This window comes from Suillus fuscotomentosus (genome assembly GCF_016647785.1).
Source record: "Suillus fuscotomentosus strain FC203 chromosome Unknown F5891scaffold_165, whole genome shotgun sequence".
In the NCBI taxonomy this organism is placed as follows: Eukaryota; Fungi; Basidiomycota; class Agaricomycetes; order Boletales; family Suillaceae; genus Suillus; species Suillus fuscotomentosus.
The window spans coordinates 76,312-89,299 of NW_024539677.1; the positions used below are offsets into that span (position 1 = coordinate 76,312).

General features: G+C 47.3%; 4 protein-coding genes across 4 annotated transcripts; 3 read left to right on the plus strand and 1 right to left on the minus strand.

The window, feature by feature from the left end:
* Positions 1 to 3,958: 3,958 nt before the first annotated feature.
* F5891DRAFT_1282927 (uncharacterized protein) lies at positions 3,959 to 5,132 on the plus strand. Its single transcript, XM_041370559.1, has 4 exons — positions 3,959 to 4,087; positions 4,131 to 4,754; positions 4,820 to 5,035; positions 5,095 to 5,132. The coding sequence occupies exons 1-2, from the start codon at positions 4,013 to 4,015 to the stop codon at positions 4,665 to 4,667; spliced, it is 612 nt and encodes a 203-aa protein (XP_041217367.1). The 5' UTR covers positions 3,959 to 4,012; the 3' UTR covers positions 4,668 to 4,754; positions 4,820 to 5,035; positions 5,095 to 5,132.
* A 200-nt stretch (positions 5,133 to 5,332) lies between these two features.
* F5891DRAFT_1282928 (uncharacterized protein) lies at positions 5,333 to 6,988 on the minus strand (the record flags this gene model as incomplete). The annotated part of the gene is made up of 9 exons (XM_041370560.1): positions 5,333 to 5,453; positions 5,510 to 5,566; positions 5,619 to 5,665; positions 5,719 to 5,910; positions 5,958 to 6,096; positions 6,143 to 6,333; positions 6,387 to 6,495; positions 6,557 to 6,697; positions 6,762 to 6,988. 9 exons carry the CDS (start codon positions 6,986 to 6,988, stop codon positions 5,333 to 5,335), a joined length of 1,224 nt encoding a protein of 407 aa, XP_041217368.1.
* A 1,793-nt stretch (positions 6,989 to 8,781) lies between these two features.
* F5891DRAFT_987536 (uncharacterized protein) lies at positions 8,782 to 9,828 on the plus strand (the record flags this gene model as incomplete). Its single annotated transcript, XM_041377919.1, has 4 exons — positions 8,782 to 8,822; positions 8,989 to 9,075; positions 9,125 to 9,383; positions 9,442 to 9,828. 4 exons carry the CDS (start codon positions 8,782 to 8,784, stop codon positions 9,826 to 9,828), a joined length of 774 nt encoding a protein of 257 aa, XP_041217369.1.
* Positions 9,829 to 10,212: 384 nt separating this feature from the next.
* Positions 10,213 to 12,953, plus strand: F5891DRAFT_987537 (uncharacterized protein; the record flags this gene model as incomplete). Its single annotated transcript, XM_041377920.1, has 8 exons — positions 10,213 to 10,263; positions 10,332 to 10,467; positions 10,768 to 10,828; positions 10,925 to 11,123; positions 11,437 to 11,523; positions 11,714 to 11,781; positions 12,075 to 12,514; positions 12,607 to 12,953. Coding segments are annotated over 8 exons (1,389 nt in total), but the record flags the coding sequence as incomplete, so codon positions are not given.
* Between the last annotated feature and the right edge of the window lie 35 nt (positions 12,954 to 12,988).

Consider the following 12,988-nt stretch of genomic DNA (forward strand, 5'->3'; position numbering starts at 1 on the left):
TGGTCAAGCTCGAGGCTTGCTATCAGCTCCTCCGATTGCTGTTTGTAATAGGGTCGCATTATGTGGCATGGCGCAAGGTCAGACGAGAACAACATCAGCGCATTGTATTTAGTGCATCCAATCGTGCCCTTGATGCGATGGTAGTATATTACACTGGCAAATACATCTTGACTAGCGCGTGCTGTTGATATCTGTTAAACATATGAGACGTCATCCATACTAGGTCGAAAGACGAATCGCACATGCAAGAAGCCTGTAACAGGCAAAGAGCCTGATTTCTGATTGTACAGGTTCGTGTCGATGGCCATTGCATTTCAGCGATGTTTTTTCAGTGCTGCCTTAGGCCGTAGTCGATAAGGTTGCAAGTTGACAGGGAGATCCGCTCAGCAATTTCATGGACAGGCTACGAATGTCGTAACATAGTCTGATGATCCCACATCTGCAAACGCATAGCCAAAGTCCGAATGACATACCATCTCATAATCCTGCTTTTTCACTATGAACCTGGGATTTCGGTGAATCAGACACAATCCCATTGTATTTGCAGCTCGTGGCTTTCACTTACACATCCAATCATCGCCTTCAAACTTCATGATGAGCTTGTTAGCTCAATGTGGAAACCGAGGACACGAAATCTGTGCAGCTGAAGACCAAGTGTGGTTTCTGCTTCTCTCATATTATTCCTCCTAGTGCCTGACTTGCGCCTTCGAACCTTTCTAGCCAGTCTGGTACAAAGCCAGGATTTGGTCAGTAGGACTGAACCACATTTGGGTCAGGAGCAAGACGCTGGTTTGCAGTCATAGTTCAGGGTTATTTGCTAGTTAATCTTCATGTGAGTGGCAGCGCGGATAACTTGTGTAACCTCCAGCTCTACGGGCCTATTTGCAGATCATAATTGAAGTACTTGGTGTCAAAAGATCACGTGGAACGTTCATTATTATCGTACAGACATACCATTGCTTCAGAATCTTAGTCATAGTGTAAGTGACTAGCAGACCTAGTAGGGCCTGTGGTTGCAGGCGCATTGAGGCTTGATTGCTGAAATCGCCCGTTGGTCACCGGTCGTGTGCAATAAAGCACCAAACACGCTGCTGGGTATGATGACGATCCAGAGAAAGAATAGACCATATTGAGGCAGGCGGCTCAAGACACACATGATACTGGACACGATCAATGAATGATAGCAGTGTTTTCTGGCGCGTACCAAACATGGTACAGAAGACACGGGGCCTCCATCGGCAAGGTACTAACGACGTTCAAGTTGAAGATTGGTCTGAGTCTGAAAGCCATTTACTGCCTTCGGTGTTTGCCGAGAGTCGACAAATGAACCACTCTGCTAGACTGTGGCAGTCACCCCTGCAAGTAATCGGCTATCAGAGGGACCAGAATTGACGTGCACGTAAAGTTCGACGGACATTATGCCATCTGAGGCTGAGTACTAATTGGACCTTCTTTGTACGCCATGAAATACTTTGCCAGCCTCACGAGCACGCTGGCATAGTTCTATTCCTTGATTCCTACACGTCTTCTCTTCAAATTTCCGAACCGATAATCCCCGCCCATATGCACCCATGCTGGATATCTGCACATTCCAATATTAGGATTCTGCACCCCCAAAGAATTGGCACTGGCATATACATTAGAGACGCTTATTCAGGGCGTCTGGTTTTGGCCAGTTGTAAGTTGTTTACCCCACTCCATCTGTCGACGGCATATGCTAGACTCGCCATCGATACAGCAGCGCTCATGCATCCGCCGTCCTCGAGCATCAATAGAATCGCTTGATTAATGATTTGCACCTAGACCTAGACTTTACCCCAACCCCACCCAAGGACGATGCACCAGTCTATCGATCAAACCACGTATTTCAATGCTCAGGGTAAGCATTTCTATGGGCTTTCGTTTAGGATATGCTCTCACTACCAGCAACGCGCTTGTTTTCCTCTCGTCATCCATCTACACGGCATGGACAGCCCAGATGGATGATGATATCCACGAGGAACCATTGCTTTATCAGCTATCTGGGCTTCCGCAAATCTTCGTTCTCATTTTCAAAAACAGAATTCATTCAATTTGCCCGAGTCCACCAACTGGTCTAGATGGATGAGCGAGACCGTTGCCATACCAGCTGTCTGAATTGACATGCTACTCACGGTGACAGTTATTGATGACGATGGTGTCAACAGATGGATCCATAATCTGGTTCGGTGCTTCACGCTGACAGACGTGCAACTTCCTCTATGGGTGTCAACAGATCACAAGGGTGGTGGGCGCCTTACTGATACTTCCCAGGTGCGCTTGATGCCTTTCGACTTGAATCTCTTCTATACTTTCCGCTCAGCACTTGTCATCTCCTTGCCACGCGCATTCATTCGGGACAAAGGCATATACTCCCCCGTCGGTCTCTTTTTAAATCATCCTGCTAAATATGGTTGAATCATGTTTGAACAGACATCAAACTCGCGATATAGTGCCTACTTCCACTCTTCATGCACGATTCGTTCTGCAGCTCAGATGGATGATATTATATATAAGGTAGACATGCGTCTGGCCCATTCCGCTCCGCTCTTGTGCACAACCCTTAGTCATTCAACAGAAGCGGCTCGACTCACAGGCGCTATCGAAGGACCATCAGAAACGAGTCCATTCAAAACTACATTGGTCACCCCAATGGCTTCCCAGGCACACCTTGAGCCAACTATGCAGGTTCAAAACTAAACTCTGTCATATCGCCCATAATTTATTCAATTTGTATTATAAGCTGTCCGAGCTCGGCAACGCTACCTCTACTATAGCTAGCATTATCAGTATACATGTTTCACAGTCCAATTTTTCACGGTACAGTGATGTTTGTCTGTATAAGTTGATGACCGAAGAACTCCGTTCCACGTGCTCATATTCGCGGTCCTACATTCATTGAGTAGAAAAGACTTGACTCATAGCTAGGTATACCTTGTGGAGAAGGGCCATCAGCGAGGAGACTATTGGCAGATACAACAAGAAATAGCTTTGCCTAGACCTTTCAAATATACTTCGAAACACCATATCTTAAGTAAATGAATACCACTAAGGATCTTCGGCCAAATTTCTCCTCCCTGCAGACCACTCAACAAACATTTCCCTACACAATACTGCTAGTGGATACATGTACACGCTCCTTGAAAACAATCGAATTCATGCTAGTTTCTGCGTTGGAGCCTTCCATGAGTTTGGCGTGGTATTCTCGGACGCTAAGAATGAGGCGTGGTCCTAGCACAAACATCTGCACGACCGATAAAATCGGAAGAGCACCATAAAGTATCCGAGTTCCAATAGAATTTTGATTCTACAGAAATGATGAGCATTGGTTGCACGCAGATGTCAACAACGGGTCAGCGCACCATGAGCTCTATAGAGGGAGTTGCAAATTCGAGGCAAGAGACACAAACAAAGCTAGCACATCAGTGAACTGGTGAGGAAAGTACAAGGCCATATATCACAATATATAGTACATAATCACAATAACCAACATAATTCTGCTATCGAGCATCACATTGTCATTTTTGCCCTTATATCGGAAAGGAGTTTTTCTGATTTCACCATAAAACGCTAAGATCGGAAAAAGGTCTCTTCATCGCTCAAAGTAAAAGTCGAAGGGAAGGTGGAAAAAAAGCTACTGGTTGATCTACACGAATCAAAATTGTCATATCGGCGGTAAGGTTTACAATATCCAAGCCAAGACTAAAAGCCCGAGTTTTGCAGGGAATGAGGCTGCGTTAACCTTAGCGAGGGACTATATATGTGTGTACGCTATTAAATCTTGATACACCTACCTGAAAAGCTAATTTTCCGTCACTTTCATGTCAAATTCACATGTAAACGTGAAAGCCTGTATCCTCCTGACTACAAGAATGTATTCATCCGAGCACACGGCCACAAGAAAATTCCTGCGTGCTTCGACTTTGTACGCCGCATCTTTGTTATTCCGATGTTTGTCAGCTATGTATCAATTTGGAACGCGTGCGAATAAGCTATGCCTTTCCGTAGCAGCTGGGTTATGGCCAACAAGCAGGCAACAATCAATTTGTATCATGCTTCGAGTCTTAAGGTGACCTTCTTTGTGTATCTAATGGCTGACAATTATATACCAGTTGCAACTGCGTCATGAGAAGTTAGACTGTAACCCGGACACTGTATCGTTGCAGCGACGCACCTCTCCCTCGAACTCGGTGCTCAGGGCTCATGCATCACCTCGGTGTCCGTCCTACCACTCGACATCCCCCAAATCTATTGGTTCATGCATCCAGGCAAAGTCGTGGCTGCGCGCAGGACGTTGTATCGTTGCAGCGACGCACCTCTCCCTCGAACTCGGTGCTGAGGGCTCATGCATCATCTCGGCACCCGCCTTGCCATCCGACATCCCCCATATCTATTGGTTCATGTATCCACGCAAAGTCGTGGCTGCGCACGGACGTTGTATCGTTGCAGCGACGCACCTCTCCCTCGAACTCGGTGCTGAAGGCTCATGCATCATCTCGGTACCCACCTTGCTATCCGACATCCCTCGTATCTACTGGTTCATGCATCCACACAAAGTCGTGGCTGCGCGCGGACGTCATATCGTTGCAGCGACGCACTTCTCCTGCGCTACACTTCCTGGATTGACAAGACTCCACTGTCTACTCTAGAATTCTAATGTTTGTCTGGCGGATATCAATTGGGAATGCGTGTGAAAAAGCTTTACCTTCATGCAGTAGTCGAGATATGTTCACTGGGTGGGCAAATAATCGATTTGTACCGTGGTTCGGGTCTCTAAGTCATGTTTTTTGCTTTACTAAAGACTGGCAGAGGCACATCACTTGCAACTGCGTTCAAAGAAGTCATAGCTTTGCCTGGACGCCATAGAGTTGTCACTTAGTATCTTGACCCGGAACTCGACAGCCAAGGGTCATACCCCACCACGGTACTTCGCTTACCATTCAACAGCCTTCGTGTATACTTAGCCCATCCATCCTTACAATTGGGTGTCTTTGCGCCCTGCGGGGGTATTATCTATGTGAGCATTTAGAATCTCGATGATTTAGCTTCTCAATTCAACGATACTGTGATCGTCAGGCAAAGTAAAGTATTTATATGAACCTCTTAAGAACTGCAAGGAATTAAGACTTTGAATTCGATGGCCTTTTCATTTGCTTATACTACATTATGCGCGGTGATTGTTGTGAAGACTAGAAGCAAACAGGCGTTTCATATCAGGCATCACATGATGGCAAGTAACATTATCGTTATTAAACTGCGACAAGCAAGGAAGTTGAATGAAAACACGATGCTATGCTAAGATAATAATAGGTCCCTAGTTTGAATCAAAAGAAGTATCGTCGCGGTGTGCCCTCTGCCTCGCGAGAGCGTTCACAGACATGTTGGCCTTTGTCGCATCGCTGAGGTCCTCGCGGCGACTCCTACCAAAAACCTTCCTATTAAACAACTTGAGATAATCAATCGAGACTTGTTGAAAGGACAGATAGCGCACCTGGTCCACCACTCCAGGAGTCTGTTGACTCTGCGCTGTGCTTCTCGGCCAGGAGGCCTTTCGAAGAAATCCACTATGATTTTCCAGAATTGTATATAGTCGAAGTCACCGTCGACCGACCTGCCACGAGGTAACGGACGAAAGCGCGAATCGCACCTGAGCGATCATCATTTACCATTGATCAAAATAAAACCATTATCATTGCTTACCTGACAGGCAATGTATGCAATAGATCGCGGAGTAACTCTATCCATCTTGATGATTTGTGCCACGTGTTTCTTAACCTTGACTCCCGTAAGTGCTTTCTTCGCTCGCCTGTTGTTCTCGACGATATCTGCGCCATCGCCGTCACCCTCGGTATCCTTTGCTGAAGATGGTGAGGTGAAGACAGCTTTATAGCCCTGAAAATGAGGTAAGATGAGTTTTGGGAAGTTCGGATATGACAAACCTGCAAAAGAATTTTTCCCTTGAAAAGCCCGTCTTCCAGATCGTCCGAATTTGCACTGTACTTTTCATATAAAAAGGTCGGAAAGGAGAGTTCCGTAACAATATGGCCCTCCGATCGATCTCGAATACCTGCCCTTATGCTGGTGAACCATTAGCATTGTTCAGGATCCAGAGTGCATTACTTACGCTGGGTTGTTCCAGTCAAGCTCAGCCGGGCACAGTAACATACCGCAGGCATCATTGACGAATCCACGACAATGCTTATCTTCGGAGTCAACTTGAGGGTCTGGTTTCAGTTCGCGATTAACCCAGTCTGAAATAAGAGTCTTGAGCTTCGAGGTATCATCTCCTCGAGCGCCATCAGCTCCTTGCCTGAGCTAAACAAAAACTTAACGTGATAAAGTCCATCGTTGGTAGAGATAAGACGTACAAATTTTAACATCCGCGTGTAGTCATCGTGCTCCATGTCCGAGACACTCTTTACAAACCACGTAAAGGTTCTCGTTAGGACGTGATACCCTACATGCAGCCTATCTTGGCTACATAAAGAAGTCAACGGGGACACTGGCTACGAGAAACTAGTCAGGAGAAAAAACTGACTCAACAGTAGCAGCCTCCGCGTCTTCATCGGCATCGGCATCATATCTTCTGTCATTTTCTGACACGAGATCCTCGATGCCATCGAATAGAGCAACGATGCGCCTGAGGCCTCTTCCTTGGGCCAGGTAGTAGTTTGTTTGCCTGACGCGTCATGGTGAGCAAACCCGATCCAACGTATGCAACGGCGTTGGAGTCCGAGTCATACCTTTCTTTCACAGCTCGCCCCGACTCAAGAGTCTCTATCTTCTCTTCCAGTTCGGCAATTTTGCGTCTCTGCCGAGCTTGCGCGAACGATGCTTGACTCGGAGATGGTTCTGGCTGCGGAGGTTGCAGAAGACCGTGGTCGCTCCGTTGCTCGTCGATGAACGACTCAGACGTGCCGCGGCTGGGGTTGCCAGTGATGAGCGCTGTGCTGCCCTCGGTGGATGACATCTATAAGAGACTCGGAAGGAAGATGTTCGATAAGTAGTAGATGAGGAATGAGAGGCGAAGACAAGAGAAAAGGACTCAACCAGCACCCATTTTATATGCTGGTGGCCCGCCCAAATCCGTGACTGACATTCACTAAAGACCGTGAAGTTAAATATTGAATTCAGCGCTGATCGTACAAAGTATGCTTCTTTGCGACTTACTAAAAATGGACAGGCATAGTTAGTGACTAATCCAGCTTCGACGTCCAGCGACTCGGATGACTCCGGGACTGGTGCGGGTGACGTTACTTTATAGCTTGACCGCATCTGATGACCATGCATTTCAGAAGCTGCGATGGCACTTTCACTAGCTGTGGCAGGTGGGCTGTCTGTTTGATGGAAGTCACGGTCACGGTGGAGAGGTCTAGCAGTAGTACAAGTAGTAGTACCGTATAGCCACGATTCGGAAGGGTCCGTCGACTGTGACGCACGGGAAGATCGTTGTACTATTTGTACTGTTCTCTCGATTGTCGAGGTGCCAGTGCCACCGTGCGAATAGAACAAATTTGCACCCTCGGCGATGTGCTTGAAGTGGGGTTTGCCTTCTGTATTACTAGTCAAAGCAGTAACATTAGAGACGTTCACAGCTTCAGGACTGAATGGCTCTGATCATCATGTAGTGTTTGGTGCAAGTAGTAGCAACGCAAACATACCGTCCACCGCAAGGCTACACATAAGTATGCACTACATAATCTAGTTGTCTTGTCTCCATGAACGGAGTGCTCATGAGCTTTTCCAGCGCACCTGTAACCATGAACGGAGCACATTGGTACCTGGTGCAGGGATTTGGTGAGTCTCAAGGGCTGGACAGAGACGGCACATACCTATAATCATGAACGGAGCGCTCATGAGCTTCTCCAGCGCACCTGTAACCATTGACAGGGCACGTTGGTACCTGATGCAGGGATTTGGTGAGTCTTGAGGGCCAGACAAAGACGGCACATACCTATAATCATGAACGGAGCGCTCATGAGCTTCCCCAGCGCACCTGTAACCATTGACAGGGCACGTTGGTACCCGGTGCAGGGATTTGGTGAGTCTCGAGGGCTAGATAGAGATGGCACATACCCATAATCATGAACGGAGCGTTCATGAGCTTCTCTAGCGCACCTGTAACCATTAACAGAGTACGTTGGTACCTGGTGCAGGGATTTGATGAGTCTCTAGGGCCAGACAAAGACGGCACATACCTATAATCATGAACGGAGCGCTCATGAGATTGTGCCGATCGTCGGTCCAGGTCCAGGTGGGGCGCGATTGGCAATTGAGCCCAACGAGGAAGGCAGCGCTGTGGCTGAGTTGTCATGTGTCACGTTTGTGAGACTGCAAACCGTCACCTTGAGTTAATTTTTCACACGTTGCCACTTACATGATACCTACTAGTGCCGCGTTCAAGGAAAAATGGGAGGTTTTCAGAAGCAAAAGCACGACTCAGCCCAAAACCTACCAAGACACAAAAGGGGATGTGGTGGGCGGGTAAGAAAATTTTTGACGGCGAGCAAACGCGGGAAGAGAAACGAAGACGCGTAATCAAAGGTTCGAATCGAAGGGCGCGTTTGTCTCGCTTAGTAAGCACTTGTTTGAGCTTGTTGTTCGCGAGCTCACTTCAAGCTCAAACGGCACGCCCACCATAAGCGGAGTTTAAAATTTGAAGCTGCTGCAGCAGGCTGCGCTCGTTAGTCACATCACTGCTACCATACCACGCACGGACATCATGTCCTTCATCATACCAAGCATCAAATTAATATGATCACCATGCCATTTGATCTCAGTGTCTTGTTCCATTGGCAGAGCTCGTATGTATTATGTGATATGAACATTGGACCAACACGTCTAAATTTAGACACCAGAATTTGTGTAGGTATTCTCACGCACTATTTGGTCTGCCAATTATGGTCACCGGGGGATTACGCTGGTATACTGCAAGTCCACATTCAAACCTCCTCTCACGCTGTATTATAGGTCGACCGTCAGGCCATTCGCCATGAGTAGCTCTTCTGAGTCAAAGAGCAGCAATTCCTTGACCAACACCTCTGGCTCCAATCTTAGGTATGTTTATTTAACAATATGTTCACTTCCGCTTATACATACACCCCAGCAAAACCCAATCGAATGCAGGATCCACACCCCCCACATCTATTGCCACCAGTGGCTCTCCTGCTAAGAGCATGGACTCTCCCATTTTGTCTGCTGACAACCCTGGACTTCGCATTGAGTGGGCTCGCGCCTTCAACTTGGGAAAATGTCACGCTCGCGACCCCCGTAAACGCCCTGTCCAATACACAGTATTTCAGGCCGGCAGACAGGACGAGGACTGCGATTTACCTACGAAAAGGTCAAAGACCTTGCAAACGACGGTCTGTCCATTTAAATTGTTGCTTTCAGATTTTGTAGTTCTCATTTTTTTTTCCGAAGTGGAACTTTACGTCTACCCCTTCCTCCGCAGCTACAATATACCTCAACGAGCGCATGCTCGAGCTCTCACGAATCACTCGCCGAGCTATTGCTGCGAGGTTGCGATACCAACGCCTTCGCTCCCGCGAACTAGATTTGATAAAGTCAATTCTTGACGACGAAACCGAGCTGTGCCAGACGCAGTTGAGTGGAGTTGATGTACAAATCGGCTCCATCCGAAATATGCTTCAGGACGCTGGGGTCGCGCAAATAGGGAGCATGGGTTCTAGGTTTGATCCTAACGATGCTGCTGGGCCCTGGTGTGAAAGTTCTTCCGATGAAGAATCAGCTGCAATCGCCGCATCTCGTGGCAGCTCAGCCTGCCCGTCCGATGACTCAAATCTATAATCTATTTTGTGTCATCCTATCTCCGTACCCGCATGTGCATTATATGTAGTTTGATTTCAATGTACGTAGCGGCTTTATCGTGACTAAGATGTCTGACATCCTGAATTCTGTCGTCAGACTCTGAGTATTGAGTGACCTGTTACTGTTCCGAAACTGTTCGGCTCCCGAATCTTCTGAAGAACAAGATACGTGCAAGGATCAAATTACATACTCGACCAGGACTCCCGTCACCGGCCTTCAACAAATTCATCTTTCGTCCAGGGTTTCGGGTGCGCCTGCCTCAGGCGGGTGCTTGTATGTCCATGCTTTTTGTCCCAGTACATGTTCTGTCGTGCATGTATTAATGCTCACTCGTCATCTCAGGATGTCTGTTTTCTTGCGACGATGTCGTGGTTCAAGTGGGTAAGGAATCAGTTGGTTTTTCTTGTTCTCAGTGTGAGTCGCTGTCTTACACCCATTATTTCGTTATTCAACGTTTTACGTCGCGCTCACATGACCTTCAGGCTTCTGCAGAGGTCTCCATCCTGTCCGTCGCCGCACTTAATCCATCGTGGTTTACTGTGTCGCCTGTGTCCTACGAAATCAATCTGGGCTGTTTGACGGTTTCCATCCTGCGTGATGCTACCCAGCGCACTCGATGTCAGCGGTCAGACGCGCGACTGAAGACCAAGACCGGTGGCCCGTTCTTGTGTCTGACATACAGTTCCCTCTCGACGAGCAGGCTTCATAATCAAACAGTAAATATATTAGACGAGTATATTTCAACTTAAAGTAGTGGTAGTCAACATACTAATTACACAAAAGTTAGCCAAAGTGACAGTGGCAAACTCTCGCTGTCAAGGGACAAACCTTCGTCAAAGAAACCGGGAGATAGCCTCGCTGATGCGATTCATTTATTACAGTCACTCAACCTTTTTCGACCGCTGATTGCTTGTACAGCTAGCAGGCCAAGTCATTACATCACACTAAGGGACGACGTGTATAAGCACAACACAGACGAGTAAGTCCGCAGCCTAACGTTTGTTGTAATACCTCACCTTTCTTTAGCCTGCAGGAGCTCGCGTTTACGTTGTGCCATTCTTATAACTTCGTGAAGGAACTCTGAGGATAACCTAGACCGACCTTCGTCAAAGAGCCTGGAAGATAAGTTGGCTCTTCTCTGCCAGCTTGAAGTGAGAATAGCAAGTTTCTGGCCAGACGGACAAACTCGTTCGTCAAACAACCCAAAGATACCTGTCCTGATAGCGCTGGTCAAGGACATAATGAGGCGAGAGGAGATAAACGAAGTGGGGAAAGTCATTGGATGAGCGGCAAGTCATGTATTCCGAAAAATAAGCGGACTTACTAAGATTTACTCGGGCTAGGAGCACTGGCGAAGTGTTGCTGGGGTCCAAGGTGACTAACTAACGTCACCGGATGTCGCCGATTACTATGCAGACTTGACATATGTAATAGAATGCCCAGTCATCGATATCGTTGTATCGTGATTGACGCGGACCTTGTCAGGGTTTTCGAAGCTTTTCTCCTCACAATTTACTGATTCGAATGTCGATCAATGTACAGATGTAATAGAATGCCCGGTAATTGATATTCTTATATGTATTGAAGTCTCCTGACCTTATCAGGGTTTTGGAAGCATTGAAACTTGGTTCGCTAGCCAGAAATGCACGTACTATCATGTCCTGCAGCACCAAGGTGATCATATTTAATTACTAACTGGGCATAAGGCACTATCACGAGTCTAGGTCTAGGAGCCGTGCTTCCTTCCAGAAAATAGAAGGACTCCTATTCCGTCATTCCTCCTAGCTGATTGTACCGCATGGAGCTGAGTCAAACACTTATCGTGATCATTCTGTGGGCACGATTGAACATAATTCTTTATCAGAACAAGTCGGAAATGGCATCCAGAAGGCCGCGTACCAATCTTGCACCACACCACATGGTGTCCTCAAGGTGAGTCAAAATATTGATCGTTTAGCGGGCATGGCGGGCATGATGCATAATACGTCTGTATTTGACCGAAAATGATGTTCAGAAGACCATAATCGCTTGTCAACGACGGCTCTGAATCAGCCTGAATAGTACCGCCTGTACCTGTGATGCTTGCGCAAGACCTCGCCTGCAATAACCGTAAGTTTATCCAAATACATTGTGACATGTGAGATAATTGATGGCTCGTCCGACTGCAGTAGTACAATCAACGTTATTGATTCTTGACTATTTAACTTCAAACATCGCTGATTTAGCTTCCCACTTTCCCCCTTCCAAGCCTACTTGATGGACGCCCCAGAATCATCAATGTTTACACCGATTGAGTTCGACCCCGACGATCACTCTAGTCTCAGACAGCGGGGGATACCTGCTCAACTCGGTTCATCACGTTTTAACCCATATGCACGCAGCACGCCTAGCTCAAGGCCTTCTACATCGCTAGCGTCAGCAAGCGTAATAGATGATGCCGATAGCGCTCGTTGCATCACAGACTTGCCAGAAGCTCCACAGCCTAAGTGTAGCAGGAAGGATTATAGTAAAACACAGCAACGAGCCATCGAATGGGCGAAATTGCGCCTCGTTATGGACGGTGCAACTACCGGCTGGATCAGGAACAGCACCAGAGACGAGAAGGCCAAGATGGAGGTGCGCGTTAGGGAGATCATTTTTCATGCCAGTGTAAAGTTCGGTTGTGGTATGTGCTGACAACTGCCCCGTGCGCAACCCAGCATAGACTAATCTGCGTTACAGAATTGATAGCTAATAACTATCTCATAAACACTGTAGTCCAAGCCCTAACGCAGGACCGTAGACGGCTCGCAAAAATCGGCGAAGAATTTGCGAACCTGCACAAGCTTGAACCGCCGTCAAAGCGGTCCGAGGAGGAACGCCAGATTTTTATGAACAATCGAAGGGCAGTCATCTACGATGCAAATCAGCCTTTCGAATACTATCTACATGGTATAGAGGAGACTGAGACGTCTACCAATGTCCTGGTCTTCTCAGATCAAGCTGTCGAAAATACTCATATCAGGCACTGGTATCAGAGCAAGAAATCGCCACTTTGTGACGAAGAAATGAGGTCCTCGATTGATACGACGCCCCTTGACATGTACGCGGAGTCAGCGGCAGGAGTGAGTAAAGTATGTTCTGGTGTGCATCCGTTTTG

What these genes read in the sequence shown, in the direction of transcription:
- F5891DRAFT_1282927 (XM_041370559.1), top strand. Translation starts at nt 4,013, where the DNA reads ATGCCTTTCCGTAGCAGCTGGGTTATGGCCAACAAGCAGGCAACAATC. An exon ending in ATCATGCTTCGAGTCTTAAG is followed by an intron (nt 4,088 to 4,130) that starts GTGACCTTCTTT and finishes ATTATATACCAG; the next exon opens with TTGCAACTGCGTCATGAGAA.